Source organism: Temnothorax americanus, unplaced genomic scaffold (genome assembly GCF_048541705.1).
Source record: "Temnothorax americanus isolate GAGA-0224 unplaced genomic scaffold, ASM4854170v1 Scaffold14, whole genome shotgun sequence".
In the NCBI taxonomy this organism is placed as follows: domain Eukaryota; kingdom Metazoa; phylum Arthropoda; class Insecta; order Hymenoptera; family Formicidae; genus Temnothorax; species Temnothorax americanus.
The window spans coordinates 4,206,545-4,221,932 of NW_027509275.1; the positions used below are offsets into that span (position 1 = coordinate 4,206,545).

At 39.9% G+C, this 15,388-nt stretch overlaps 2 protein-coding genes across 8 annotated transcripts; one reads left to right on the plus strand and one right to left on the minus strand.

Moving 5' to 3' along the window:
* Positions 1-1,053: 1,053 nt before the first annotated feature.
* On the plus strand, positions 1,054-10,874 carry LOC143894565 (uncharacterized). 7 transcript variants are annotated; one of them, XM_077400940.1, is made up of 4 exons: positions 1,054-1,331; positions 2,746-3,099; positions 3,507-4,356; positions 4,479-10,874. In XM_077400940.1, exons 1-4 carry the CDS (start codon positions 1,329-1,331, stop codon positions 4,583-4,585), a joined length of 1,314 nt encoding a protein of 437 aa, XP_077257066.1. In that variant the 5' UTR covers positions 1,054-1,328; the 3' UTR covers positions 4,586-10,874. The 7 variants fall into 7 exon arrangements, with proteins under 7 accessions (XP_077257066.1, XP_077257070.1, XP_077257072.1 ...); XM_077400944.1 differs by lacking the exon at positions 1,054-1,331 and adding an exon at positions 1,762-1,905; XM_077400946.1 differs by lacking the exon at positions 1,054-1,331 and adding an exon at positions 1,769-1,915.
* LOC143894570 (uncharacterized) lies at positions 10,632-15,303 on the minus strand. The gene is made up of 3 exons (XM_077400950.1): positions 14,801-15,303; positions 14,030-14,627; positions 10,632-13,860 (listed from the first exon to the last, which is right to left on the minus strand). The coding sequence occupies exons 2-3, from the start codon at positions 14,436-14,438 to the stop codon at positions 13,394-13,396; spliced, it is 876 nt and encodes a 291-aa protein (XP_077257076.1). The 5' UTR covers positions 14,439-14,627; positions 14,801-15,303; the 3' UTR covers positions 10,632-13,393.
* Positions 15,304-15,388: the final 85 nt, after the last annotated feature.

A 15,388-nucleotide genomic window follows, 5' to 3' on the forward strand; every position in this document is an offset into this window, starting at 1 on the left:
TCGTGACGTTATAAGGGAATCTGCCGGTAAATCGTCAAGTCCAATTTGTATTTTGTAGAAATATATCGACGGAAGTATGCTTACATTTTTTTATAATTTAGATCATTGCATATGTTGTCTTTGTGTAAAGGCGCAAAGTGTTGGCGACGATCAAACGTGCTGTACGAGATGGTGGAAGAATCACATATGAGGAAATCATGACGTTTCAATTCACTTTTTCGGAAACGACGGGAATAATTACGTACTGAAACGCATTTGCGCGACGAAGCATGCTGCTCCGAAATCGACGTTTCTACAATCTATTTATAGATAATTATTCCGCGATCGACAAAAGATTTATCGTTTCACTCAGTTGCTTCAACATCGACAAGAAACGAAAACTCATCGATCGTTACGGTCAAGTGCGAGGTACTTTCGACTCCTAATTCTTCTCATTTGGCCGCATATGATACGCGACGAGAGATGTAAAAGAGATGTAAAAAGATACGAGAAAGCATATAAATCCTCGAATGTTAACCAAATCGATCAATCGTGATTCACCTGACAAAGCTTTTTGATAAAGGTATATATGTATACATCAGAAAACTTTTTATTTGTAAGTATCACAATTAAAGGCAATGGGTATAACTGTACAAGAAATATTATTATTTTATTATCATAATATTATATATAGATATATATATATATACATATATATACATATATATATCATTATCGTAGTTAGGATAAATAGTATATAAGTCATTTTCATTGTTACTTACATAAATATTGGAGGAGAAAACTGAAATAAAACATACATTTAATACAAAACTATTCTCGCCTCTCTAGTGAGATTCGCGTACGTTTCCCTTTCAAAAGCAATTTTTTGAAAATGGTTTCGTCGATGTGTCGTGTGGAAATACATACGCATGTATATATTATCGTGTGTATCACGATATATATATATATATATATATATATATATATATGAAATGAGGGTAAGTCGGTCGAAGGGGGGAGATGTGATGGCATGTCGGCGGGAAGTTTCAAGTTAAAATCCCGATTCTCATAGCTCGATTCGGGTATTTTCGTTACGAATACCATGATACGGCGCAGCGCGACGCGGCGCGGTGCGTCGCGGTGCGTCGCGTCGCGTCGGGAGTCGGGAGACTCGGGAGAGAAAAAATAGTTAAGAGGCTGGTACAGTAGAGGGCGGATGGGTGGGATGGGGGCACCGACTTGAGGGACAGGTGTCAACACGTCGTACAACGAGGGAGCTTTTCCGGTGACAGCCGGTCGCGTGAAAAAAGCACGCCGGGCAAGCTCGAGCGAGGGTCGCAAGTTACCGAATGGTAAGCGACATATCTGTGTCTTTTACATCTGGGCTAGGCGCGTGGTACGCGCGACTGCGAGTTACACGCACGGCCATTTTCTCTCGAGTTCGGTACGGCGATGGCCCCCGCACGGCCCCCACGGCCCCACGCTGCGTATCGACTGAGTATCGGATGGGATGGGGATGGGGTGGGGTGAGGCCGGGGGTGAGTTGGACCGTCGGAGTAGAATAGCGAAGAAGGGAAGGGGAAGGGTGGCAGTGGCGTCCCTACGCGTGTACTCCGTCCCCTTGACAATCGGCTTCTCCTCCCCTCGCGCGCGCGCGCGCGCGCCCCTACCGACACCCCATCTTCCACGGCTATCTTCCGTCGGCGGCTTTTTTAGTCGCATCTCTTTTTTTTCGTCGGCATGTTCTCGAGTGTGGCTCGGTAAGCTACGTTGCGCGAACAAGACGGGTGGTGAGTCCGGAGCCGTGTCTATCCGTGGCGCGTCCTTGGCCACGCGACGCCGCGAGTCACCTTGGTCACCGGTCGACGATCGTTCGTCAGGTTGGCAGTTGGCACAAGCCGTCAAGTGTCAGCGTTCAGGTGGCGGGTAAGCTTGGGTACGAGCCAACCCGTCTGCTGGCTGTCGCCGCCGCTGCCGCCGCCGCGTATTCCGGTATTCGTCAGTGTGGTGGCGTGAATCGCGTGATGCGTGTCTACACTGTCTACCGACGCGCTTCTGTTTAATCTGTCTCTCATTCTCGCCGTCTCCTTCCCGCTCTCTTTCTCTGACTCTGTCTCTTTCTGGCGTGTCCTCTTGCGCGCGAGAAAAATCTGCCCCCGCACTCGCAGTCTCGCACTCTCGTCTCTATCACGGAGATCCCCCTCCGAGGAAAGGATCCGGTACGGCGAGGAAACATGGGGAGAGGGACATCGTTGTGAGTAAATATAACGCCGGGCGTCGCTCGGTGTTATCGTCGTCGTCGTCGTCAGCGGCGGCGGCGATGTCGACGTCGGTGTCGGTATCGGCGTCGTCGGTGCGTCGTCGTCATTGTCGTCGTGTCGTCACCACCATCGTCGTTGTCGTCGTCGCCGCCGCCGCTGCCGCTGCCGCCGTCGCCGTCGCGTCTTTATTACGTAAACCAAATCCGGGAGTTGTGCCAGCGAGCGAGCCGAGAAGCCGATGCCGTAGCTGGCCGTAGCATCGGCGTGCGTAGAGGTACGCGATGCAAACGGTGGCGATCGGTCGCTGGAACGCGGCTGGCGACGGCCTTTCTCAGCTCGCTCTCTCGCTCGCAAAACGAGAAACTTATCGTTTCACGCGCGTTTACCTCTCTCGCGCTTCGCTCAAGGCGATACATCGCCTTGGCATGGAGTAACCTTGAATTTCTCGTATCCTCCGAAAATTTCGCTCGTTCAGAAGACGCTTATTCGTTTTCTTCCTTTCTAGGTACACGAATTCCGCTTACGGTCTGCAATGAATTTCCCGCCGTTTGGAGGTCACTTCCCTAGCACTATACCGAGTATCCATCAATTCGCGACCGACAGTTCCAGCGGTGCGGGCGCGCGTTACGCCAATCATTTTCCCAACCAGCCTCCGATCGGAGTGCCGGTTGTGGGAAAATACCGTCCCGAAAACAACGGCGTACAATCCGCTCAATCGCAAGTGATGATGAACAATAAGACTAGCTATCCCAACAGTAATGTTCACCATTATCCGAATGTACCGTACTCTCAAGCCCAGTCGGTTCAACAACGACCAACCAACTCGCCTGGAATGCAAGAGAAACGATCGTATCATCAGGTAAACCGCAGCACTCTTTTACGATCCTTCTTCAACAAATGTACTTGCGTATTTTTTAGCCTAACGGCACCAATCGCGCGCGGCTCTTTCTTCCTTGTTGTAGAGATAAAAACAAGTTTGCGCGATTAGAAAAATTTAACAAATACTTTTCACGTGTCATTCTTTAGCAGTTTACGTGAAGAGATAACTACTTGCAATCGTATCTTTCTCCTTCCGTCAATTAGAGCTCAGCAAATTTTTGTAATTTCAAAAGCGTTAAGGATGAAACGGAAGGGACACGGTCGGTGATGAACAATGTTAAATGTTTAATTTGTCGCTGAGAGAGAGAGAGAGAGAGAGAGAGAGAGAGAGAGAGAGAGACGGGAGCTTGAAAATTTGTACTGTACACACATATTCTTCTGTCTCAGCAATCCACGGAAACGATAAATCAACAAGATGTTTGCAACCTTCTTCAAGACAAGGACAAGACCAAGGAAAAGAAGGCTGAGGAGCAACAGCGTAACGGAGAGACTACCACGAATGGCTCTCAGCAGGATTACACGATGCATCAACATCACCAACAGCACGCTCATACTCAAACGCCAGCTACTATGCCCGCAACGTGGCAGTCGCTCGCGACTCCTGGTTCCACCGTGGCCGATTATCTCAGCCATTTACCAGCCAGCACTCTGCCATTGAGTTTACACCATTTTCTTAAATATTCTGCCGAAAGTATCAAAAAGGAGTCGGAGATGGCGCAAACGACTTCGGTAGCTGTGGCGACTACGACAACGCCCAATATAATGATGTCGCCGAATAATAAAAAGAAGAAAAAGAAGAAGACGCCGAAAGAAAAGAAGCCACGTCCGAAGCCTGGCGAAATTCGCCTGACCACAGCGTTGGACGGTTCGACGTTATATTGTTGCCCGGAATGCCACATGGCGTATCCAGAACGAGAATTGTTGGAGCAGCACCTTCTAGGTCACACTTTAGAGAGAAGATTTGTTTGTGACATATGTGGTGCTGGCTTGAAACGAAAAGACCATCTTACGCGTCATAAACAGAGCCACAATCCTGAGCGACCTTACGTTTGCACTGTTTGCTTGAAAGCTTTTAAAAGAAAGGAACAATTAACTCTACATTTTGTAATACATTCTGGGGAGAAGCGACATGTGTGCACCGAATGCGGCAAAGGATTTTATCGGAAGGATCATTTACGAAAACATACCAGGAGTCACATTGCGAGAAGAGTGAAGGCTGAGCTGAGTCAAAACGCTGGTAAGAAGTATATTATGTGCGAGATATTAAATGCGCGAGCTCTTAACGATCCATTGACAACTCTTCCCTGTACTTCTTCTCGTATCGTGTCAAAATTAATATGATTTTCGATTTCTACACAGGCACGCAACAGAATCAACAACAAAATAACGTTTCGAGTATGCAAACCACAACCGTCTCGGCGTCGTCTGTTCTTCCGGGTGGACATCCGGGTCCCCTCCTGTCCTGAGCCCCGCCACCAGGGAACTTCCAGGTTCCCCACCCAAATAATATTCTTCATACTCATACGTCGCATCATTCGCTACATCATCATCATCTAACAGCGGTAAACGTAGCGCATCAATCGAGCGTCACCCCCCTTGCTGCATCTGGTCATTATCAGTCGCACGAGCTCAGCTTTTTGGGACACGTTAAAGATTTCTGAGACGAGGAGAAGACCTCGGCGAAGAGGTAACACTAAGACGCTAATCGATTGTCACCACTATGATTGTCGTCGTCGACGACGACAGTGATGATAAGGATGAGGATGAGGAGTAGCTCTGAGACTGACCTATGATTTGAATTGAATGAATTTTATATAAACATATTTGCGTTGCTTTGTGTGCTTCAAAACTTGCTCTTGTTTCGTCTCGTCGGTATAATAGTGAAGGGGAAGGGGCGGGAGGGGAGTGATGTCGTTCCTTCTACAGGTCTTAATTTATTCCTGACTTGACGATTTGTTATACACGTTCCGTAATTTTCATTGTCAGTAAAGTTCTCGTCACAATAATGCTATATAATCAAGGGGTAACATTTTGCGCAATTATGCAAGATGTCCAATTATTATAAATCTTTCTCGAAACTAAGCTAGATCTGACATATCTCTTTTCACAGTATTTTATTTCGTAAATAAAATATTATTTTATAAAGATAATTTTTTCTAGCTGAAAACTAGACAAAATCCAGATTCAAGATTATTTTTATCGGAATAATTTTTTTTTGTTTCCTCATAACGGAAGCTTTGTTTTTTAACTTCTTTTTAGGTATATAACATGATTTTTTCATACATATACATATTTTTCTAGTCAATTTGCGTATAACGGTATTAAGGTAAAATTATCAACAATCAAATTAATGCGAAATACATATTACAGTTTTATTTATAGGATAAAAAAGATATTTTATTCAAATTTATTATGACAGTTTCGAAGAAATTTTACTCCATTAATTATTAATTGGACATCCCGCAAACGTAACATAGCAGAAAACCGATGAGGTATAAAGCAAATCTTTTAGAAAAAAAACGCTTTTTTTTAAATAATATATAAAAGATGAAAAAACAGTCATAGTCTATGCTTTTATAGCACAAACAAAAGTACATATGTGGGAAGAGTACTAATTTTCCACAGGAATTCTAGAGTAGGAATTTGACTATAAGTCAAAAATTCTTGCCATATGTCGTGTACGACGAGGAAAAAAAGAAGATATTTTTATGAAAAATCAATGTAACTTAAGAACTAAGCGAATCGATGAGAGAGAGAGAGAGAGAGAGAGAGAGAGAGAGAGAGAGAGAGAGAGAGAAAATGTGTGTGTAAGTGTGTGAGAGAGAAAGAGAATTAACGCATCTCTTTTTCTTTGTTTTCTTCTTTTATATTATTGCATTGATATTCATATGAATGATTTTTGCAGTAATTGTCAATATTTTATTATTTTTTGTTGAACAACATTACAAGTGCAAATAGTGTAAAAGGAATACAAATTTTACATATTCCTAATACACATTATAAGTGAGTTGCAAGTTAACCCACCGATTAGAAAACAGTGTGTTTTATTTTAAATAGAATTCTATTTGATTTTTTAGTGCACAAAAGGAAAATTATTTATATTAAGTATAAAATTGTTTGATTATGTCTTATAAAAATGTGGCAAAAGCATAGCAATATTTCGTGGCTAAAAATCATATTTTGTTTTATTAAAAATTTTTTTGTTATATATAAAGTTGAGAGGGTATTTTATATTTTTATGATAGTTTCAAATTTTTGTGTGTTCAAAATTTGTGTGTGTGTGTGTGTGTGTGCGTGCGTGCGTGCGTGCGTGCGTGCGTGCGTGCGTGCGTGCGTGCGTGCGTGCGTGCGTGCGTGCGTTTGTACATGCGTACATGGGTTGCGTGGAGGATCTGTATGTGTATATTACATGCAAATCCATACATATTTGCCCAAATGCTTGGAGCAAATTTCTTATTTTCCTTTGTGACTTATAGTACTAAGCACTTGTCTCATGGAAGCTTAATTATCTTTTATAATTTTTATATGACTTTTTACGTTGTTTTTATACATATTTTTCGTTGGACTTCTTATATTCGTTACATTCGTTGAATACTGATTATATATATATAGATATATATATATATACATACATGTAAGATTTATTTCATAAGTGTAATACACACGCGCACGCGCGCGCGCATACATATATAAGTGTGTGTGTGTAAATACTTACCTAAACATAGTTGTCGCGTACACTGTCTCTTGAACAAAGTGTATTTAAGATAGTTTTTAATTTTTATATTTATCCACATCGCAAAATCTTCATAAACTGTGATTGTTCCCGACAAAGGAAACATCTTCTGTAATTATCAAACTGCGTTTAAGTTTATACTTATTCCCATTTTTATAGTATTAATATTCGTGCCATCTATTTTAAATTTATCTTCATTTTTTCTTGCCATACTAACAGATGTATGTTCTGTAGTCAGATACCATATGTAATACCATAGGTACTGCTGCGTGCGTGGAGATACGCACGTGTCACACACACACACTTTTTAAAATTATTATTGTCATTATTATTATCATTTCTTATCATCATTATTATCATTGTTATTATTACAATTATTATTTTTTTTCTTCATATGTTCATGTTGTATTGAAGTAACGATAGACACGTGTCTATATATTGTATAAACATGCATATTGCAACGTGAAATGTTAGAAATGTGATGAAAAATATAAAAAAATTTACTATTAGAGATTTACTATTATAGAAACAAAAATTTTGAATATAATTGTGTCCGTTGATTCGAATTTTAGTGAGAACATTGTTGAAAAAATAGTCGATAGTAAAACATTTGTAATTTACAGAAAGTTTATAAACATACGATCTTGTAATCTGATTACAGTATTCAATATTCAAATACAGCGTTACGTGTATGCGATGGCAAGATAAATAACATCTTTCGAATGCGCTGTTCGATCTTTTTCGTCATATCTCTAACATGAAACGTTTAGAAAACACCGAAAATTCAGGTTTCGTCAGACCTCAAATATAATGATATATTGATATAAAATTATTTCATACACTGGTATATATACATGTGTATACTAAAAGCCGTACATAGGAGATCAATTTATATTAAGATATTTCATTGCCACGTACTTGTAACTATCGAGGCAGAGCGTTAGTCTTAGATTATAAATTAGTGAGTAAGAGTTTATATACAAAATGTATTATTCGCACACGATCTGCGAAAGAGAAGCTTAGAATCGTACGCGGGGCGTGTCAAATATCGCGCTTTCTTCTTAACGCAGATGTTAGGGAAAAATTTAGGATGTACACATAATTTTTCTTATAACTTAAAGACAGTTCTAAAGATGCAAGAGCAACAGGAAAAAGGAAAACTTAAGAAAGAACCAAGTTTTAATTAGGGAGTAATATGAATCTTAGAAGAGTGATTTTTTTATTTGGAGATCATCCATCGGATTGCCGGATTGTAAAGATTGATAATTGAAAAAGATGCCGCCGAATCGATTTGTAATCCAGATAATAGAGCAACGTTAAAAGATGATACTGTGATGTCTCAGAATTTGATCTACCATTTTGATCTTGATCACCATGTCGTCCTTTAACGTCATGCTGCTTTTGAGAAGAAGGCGCGAGATTTGTCATGCGTCCTATATGTGGAAGGAATCGAGAATATATAAGGAACCGATATGTAGAAAACGATACAAGTTTTTTGAGGAAAGTAAGCCTGTTTTTTCGCAGGCGGTAGGCGGGATATACAAATAATGATAAAAGATAATGAAAAATAGCTTTATGATTTATGAGAGAGAGAGAGAGAGAGAGAGAGAGAGAGAGAGAGGAGGAGGAGGAGAAAGGAGAACGGATGAGAGAAAGAAGAAAATATTTCCAAAGTTCGACACACGTCTTCGACATACTGTTCAAACAAATGAGTGGCTCAAGGTCTATTTTGAAGGGTAGCTAAAAGAACCTATTCCCTCCTATGATCCCATTCTCGACGAGGCGAACAGTTGATTCTTATGGTTTTATATAGAATCGATCGTTTCGTCGAGCTACATAGATGTAGTGATGTTCCTGTAGAAAAAGGAGAGATAATAGTTGATGTGTGTGCATTTTAAAAAAAGGAAACAAAAAAAGAAAAGAAATACTTTTCCGGTGCCTTTATATTGCGCTGGATTTTTCGCACCCATATAGTTTTCCATAGTAAGATTTAAGATCGAAAAAGCGGCGCGTTGTGCCTCTCCGTTCTCGGAACTACGTGTACACTCGTCCGCCTCCACAACGTTGGTCCGAGCGACCGTCTTCTTCGTTTTCCTATCTCGTATCTTGTTTTGTGACTACGATTGTCAAGAAATTGTCCTGCACAACTTGATTCCGGATTATACGTGTTGCGTCTTTGATTTTATCAAGGATACCTCGACGCCTGTCGCAGAATGTCTTAATTTTTTCACAAAATCAAAAATTGATTTAAGAGACAAAAGGAACAATTTAGTTATATCAAATGCTTTATGTGCCTTTTTCTCTCTAGAAAAAGAATGCAATGTATCTGAATCTTTTTCCAAATCGAATGTTTATTGATTTTAGAAATTGTAGAGATAAAAAGAAATTACTGAATAGAAATGCCATTTGTATGAAGTATCAGACATGTTCATTCGGTTTTGATTCAAGATGTCGGTTAAACTTGATTCTCCTTTATTTCGATTAGAAGTGATCAATTAAGAAGATATGGATTTTATAAATGATGGATGATGATGATGATGATAATAATAATAATAAAAACTTATAGTAATAACAATAATCATAATAATAATAATATTAATAACAAAACAATAATAATATTAGTAATAATAACGATAATGAGATAATAGTAAGATTAGCAGCAACATAGAGAAAACGAGATCCGATTTTCTTGCGACGCGCTTACTAGTTTTATGCGAAACCGCAGAAAAATAAGAAAACTGTAAACGACAACAATTCTGCAACGATTTCCATTCGATGCGAATCATTATGTACAATATATAGCTTTTCTTTTACGTTGTATTTAAATTATTCGATAATTTACCATTTTATCAGATGTACTATGCAAGTTTCCTTTAGTACCCTTTTGTAAGCGAGAATAATTCTACATTCCAATTCGCGCGACATTATTTGTCTCTTTCCGCTTCTTTTGCCGCAAATGTACGTATACTTGCAAAGATTTCTTATTGTTAACATATCGATTCGCTATATATATATTTTTTATCGATTTATTTATTACGAACAGCGAATATATCGTTAAACAATATAGATCGCATAAAGACGGCTATTTGAAAATTGATCAGTCGTTATAACGACCGACTACTACTCGACAAGGGTAGCGGAAAGATCTAAAAGGAAACGTGACACCATTTCGATGTATTCGAATGTAAGTACACAGCCTCCACAGGAGAAGAGATGGAAGAGCAATGAGAATCATATTTTTCTATGTGCAATGTCAAAACTTTCAATTATTTGTATTGAGCTATAGGTAGAGCAAAGAAGAAGAAGTGAATTTAATCACAAGACGCGAGTGCGATCGCAAGTGCGAATGTAATTTTATCAATTGGTTCGTGCGAAACAAAAGTTGAAGGGATGAACGGTTGCTCTGCTTTTTCTTATTAAATTGAATGTCATATTCGTCGGAGATTTTTCGACGCAGTCATTTCTCGCGGAACGCGCAAGTCACCTGCGTAATGTGAGTGTACGGTGTAAGAGCATCTCGTTGAACGGAAGATTTTTGCATAAGCCCAGGCGCGTCGTTGTTATATTAAGTATGCGTTTAACGGAGAATCTTCAGCGGACCGTAGTTTAGTCTTTTTGGCTTATCTAATCGACGCCTTGTCGCTACGAGTGTGTGCTACGAGTGTATGCGTGATTACGAAATTTTTAACAGATATGTTAACAGGCGATCGACGAAAAGACATACAAATTCCTCGACATAGTACAAACGCTCACAAATTCTTATTTCTCTCATATATAGATTAGATGCGTGACGCGTAACAAGGTGTACAAGTCGTACGAGTGAAACGACCGGCTGACCTCGAAGTACGAATTCCCTTTTGTCCAGTAACGGCATGATTTTTTTGCAACATATATACCTTACATCTTATTATATAGGATGCCGAACGAGTCTTCGCAATGCGATACATATTCAGAACTGCTGAGTGTGCTCGATTCAGTTTGTATTTTCGAAACAAATTTTAAATATAATCTCCATAAATTTTTTCGTCTTGCTTGTCATCTACGAGTCTTCCTATTTATCTATATCTATATCTACATCTCGTTCCATTAATGCTATTTTCTTTATTTTCTTACTCGGTTCGTAGAAGCGTCGATAGACAGGGAAAGAAGAGGATGCTGAAAGAGTTATCCGGTTAAGTAGTTTATATATAATATGCACGAATATATAAACGCGAAATGACTTCGAGGACTTCCGGCAAATTGTTAAAAATGATCCTGATGGCTTTGTCTTGACATCTCGTCTAAACTCTAAATGTATCGACACCTTATGATCCTTTTTTGTTTAAACCGTCTCAATTTACATTCTACAATTATCTCCACGTTGCTACCTTCTTGGCTGAACACTTGTACCGCAGCCTTCCAGGGTACAAAAGTACTGATTGTGTACGTTGTATGTGAAATCAAAAGTTTATACATGACGAACGAGCACGGTAAAGGCACTGAAAAGAAAGAAAAGGACAAGACAAATGTATTAAACAAGGTGTAACTATATAATAAGCGATTCTTCTGATATAACGTCAATGTTTTATTTTTATATAGAACGCTTAAGATGTCTGTCGATTCTAAGACCGTGAGACGAGAAAATTTAATAGACGCAGGAGATGAAACAACGTCATGGGTAATAAAAAAAAGAGATATTCAGAGAAACTCATACTGAAATATATATACAATATGCAAATGCGGATAAATTTAGATCGCGAGACTGCAAGTCCAATATTTGAGCACATTTTTCAGATATTTTAGGTAATATGCTTCATATATATATATATATATATATATATATATATATATATATATATATAATATCCCCCTTATATGTTACATCTTTTCTTACAATTCGTTATATATATTGTGTATATAAATTTGTAAGAAAAGTCATCAGATTTATTCGGGGCCATTATACCCGAGAAAAATCGGCTCTCTCTCTCTCTCTTCTATTTCTATTCCTCTGTCTATCCTGCGTTGCCTTCTATTTTTTCTGTTGTTGCGCGCGAGAGTGACGATAAAACTATCGACCAACTCGAGTATGCGTTTTTTGCATTTCCAGTGACTGTGTATTATATAAATGAGGTAGATATTTTTATATAATAATCATTTATTAATTTAATTATGATTATTGTGTTAATGCTATCCTTTCCTTTTTAGGGTTTTAGATCCTGTTCTCTTATTTCGCACGCGCGCGCGCGCGCGTCTGTGCGTGCGTGTATGAATGTACAAGAGTGCAACTTAACGATATAATAAGAAAATGCTAATAAAATACTACGAATTTTTATACAAATGCAATCTTTTTATGGAGCCTCACAATACACGGACAACGTGTATTACTAATGTTGGAAATGGACGAATTAACATTATCTTATGGCTTCTCTCTTGGAGCGAAATAACGGTCTGCATTCGGGTATACTCAGAGATATATTCTGTTCGCGTCAATTACGACAGCGAAGTGGTGACGGGATCACCGTACAAGATTTAACAAAGTTTTGATAGACGTGAAATTATTTTTAACGATAGTATAAACAGATAGACCTTCTTCACTTTCCTCAAATAACGATAACTTTTATCTACAGATATGCATCAATAAATTCACGTGGGTAATATTTCCATTCTTTGCTGCAGAGCGCTCTACAATTGTTAACAGCTGTCTTGCTACAAGTCGCCAAGATCTTATGCTATTACGCTTTCTTATTAATCATTACGCAAAATTATTGTACAAACTATTCCGAATACTCGATACAAATGTTTAATGATTCAAAAAAATATGTAAAAAATTTGCAGATTTTTATTTATACATTTACGACATTAGATTTTGTGATTCATTTCTATTGTCTCGTAATATACCTAGTTCGTTAATTTATCTCTTGAAGGAACGAAGAATATCGCGAGAAACAACAATAAAGGCTAAACCTCAAACTCGATTCTGTTTAGAACACTCTAGCGGTAATATAAGCTGTGATGGCTATTGGTATCGTACTATCGTAGTATTCGTGGAAGCGAACTTTATCACCGGATACTCGAGTTTTTTCCAAGAGGAAAAATACGAAATAATTCAATAGTGTAAAATACGTCACTGATACTGACTGAATTATTTTCAACTTTAATGTCCAATATATCTTGTTCAAGTTTCACGCAAAAATCTGCCCTTTCTCTCCCGTCCCCCTCCAACAGGTACATTCTCAATCCTCAATATACAGACACAACTTCCTACACGTACAGTGTATTATAAAGGATATTACAAAATCGATACAACATTATCGTAATCTTATCTGCCTATTGATAAAATACGTAGCAATAAGATATACTCCCTTATAGGAACATGGGTTCTTATATCGCAATAACAAATTATCTTGGATCATTTCGCAAAGTTAGGTATGTCGCGGATAAAGCTCATTCGCATTAAAGCTTATGGAATAAAATCATCTGAATGAATTAAAGTAAAATAGTAAAAATAAACTTTCCGCTTCATCTAGACGGAGATGAGCTAGTGCACGTAATTAATAATAAACTATGTCCGTAGAATTGAAAGTGGGGGAGGCCCAGATTGCCTCATCGTCATAACGAAACTACTCGGTCCTTGGTCGCTCGGCTGCTGATCGTTGAGATTGCTTTGGGAAATACTCAAATGTTTGCCTCGAGCGCTATTATGACTTTGCAAATGTTTCTTCAAGTGGTCTTTTCTGTAGAAAGCTTTACCACACTCGGTACAAATTTGATTTTTGCTACCTGAGTGAGTAATCATATGACGCGCCAAGTGCTCGTTACGTTTGAACGCTTTACAACACACGTTACATTGATACGGTCTATCTTTATTATGACCTTGCTTATGGCGATCCAAGTGTTCCTTTCGTTTCAAGCTTGCCCCGCAAATATCACAGATGTGCGGCCTTTGTTTATGATCTTCTAGATGGTCGTGAAGCGCCTCCCGATCGTCAAATCTATACGCACACTCGGGGCAACGGTAAACCGACATACCTTGCACAGGCAAAGAATTATACGAGTTAAACAAAATCGTCGACGATGAGACAGAGATAGAGGCAAGTAGATTTTTCAACGTATATCACGCCGCAAATATCTTGCCGCATGCAATTACAATTGGCGATTGATGACGAAATAAAGGTAAGCGAGTAAACGATTGACTCACCATTAATATGCTGCGATTCGATTTCAAATTCAATTTTTGGTCTTACTTCTTGACACGTAGTCGTATTAGAATTGGCGGCACAATCCTCGTATTTGGTTACGTACGGTATACCTAACGTACTGGAACAACGCGCCAGGTATTCGGAAGTAAGCCTAAAATCAATTTGCAGAGGGTCCGTCATAGTCGCAGCGTCCACCTTTTGCACGGTCTGCGTGCCGGACGACTGTTGCGAGCTGATCTGCGGACAGAGCTCTTTGCTGCCGCGTAAATTGTTATCATTCTGATTTTCGTCGGTTTGTTGGAAATGCTGCGGAGCAATCGGTGAACGGCCAGAATAACCGTATCTAGTCGCGTTGAGCCGCTGCGGAGCGATCGGTGAATATTTCGCGTTACGCGATTCGTAAGCCATTATACTGACTTTCAACTCAGCGTTTGGAAAGCTAAGCTCTTGAGATCTATCCACTCTCGAGAAATTCTCAGATTCCGTGAGAACGTCTAATCGCGATGATGCATACGACGTCTGTGGGGTCTGCAGCAATATCCGCAATGTCCGCAATGTCCGCAATGTCCACAATGTCTGCGATATCTGCAGGGTCGCCTTGAAAGAATAAAAAGATGGGGAGAAATTATAAAGAGATCGACGTCCGCTAATGTAATCTACACTAGTTAGTGTATCGCGCGATAGCTAATGTAGATTGAATATATTAGCGGTGCACTGATTGCGAGAGAAAAAGATTAAAATTTGTTTGAGAGAAAATATATGTGTCTTACGGCGAGGCCAGGATCATCGTAGAAATGGTAATCGTCGCGAGCTGTCGCATTATTTTTACCACGCTCATCTCGTCGCTTTTCCGATGTTCCTCCGACGAAACCATCAAGGTTCCTCCGACATCGTCGAGTAATCGGCGACGTTGCTTACATTCATCGAAAACGATTCGATTCGAATTACGGAACCCCTAGCTAACGCTCTCAGCTCGGTACTATTGCGGGACGCGGGACGCGGGACGCAGGACGCAGGACGCAGGACGTGCTACGTGCTAGTGGTGTCAGAGCAGTGAGATAACGCGACACCGACACGCTGTCAAACGCTGCGGCCTATCCGCATCCGGTCGTGTCGTTTGTATCGGTGATATCGGTACCGGCCATCTTTACGCATCAGCTGTGCAGCGTTCTAAAACCTTGCTCCGGGTTTCCGCCCGGACGTTGACCGAGCAGAGTTTGGGAACGCGCGCACAGTCTAGCGCTACCGCGCAACCCGCAACCGCACGCTACCGGCTACATTACATCACACATGACACTTTGACACTGTCCAGCAGTCAAGACTCAAGTTGACAGTATAGAAGGTACAAAGGTAGAAGT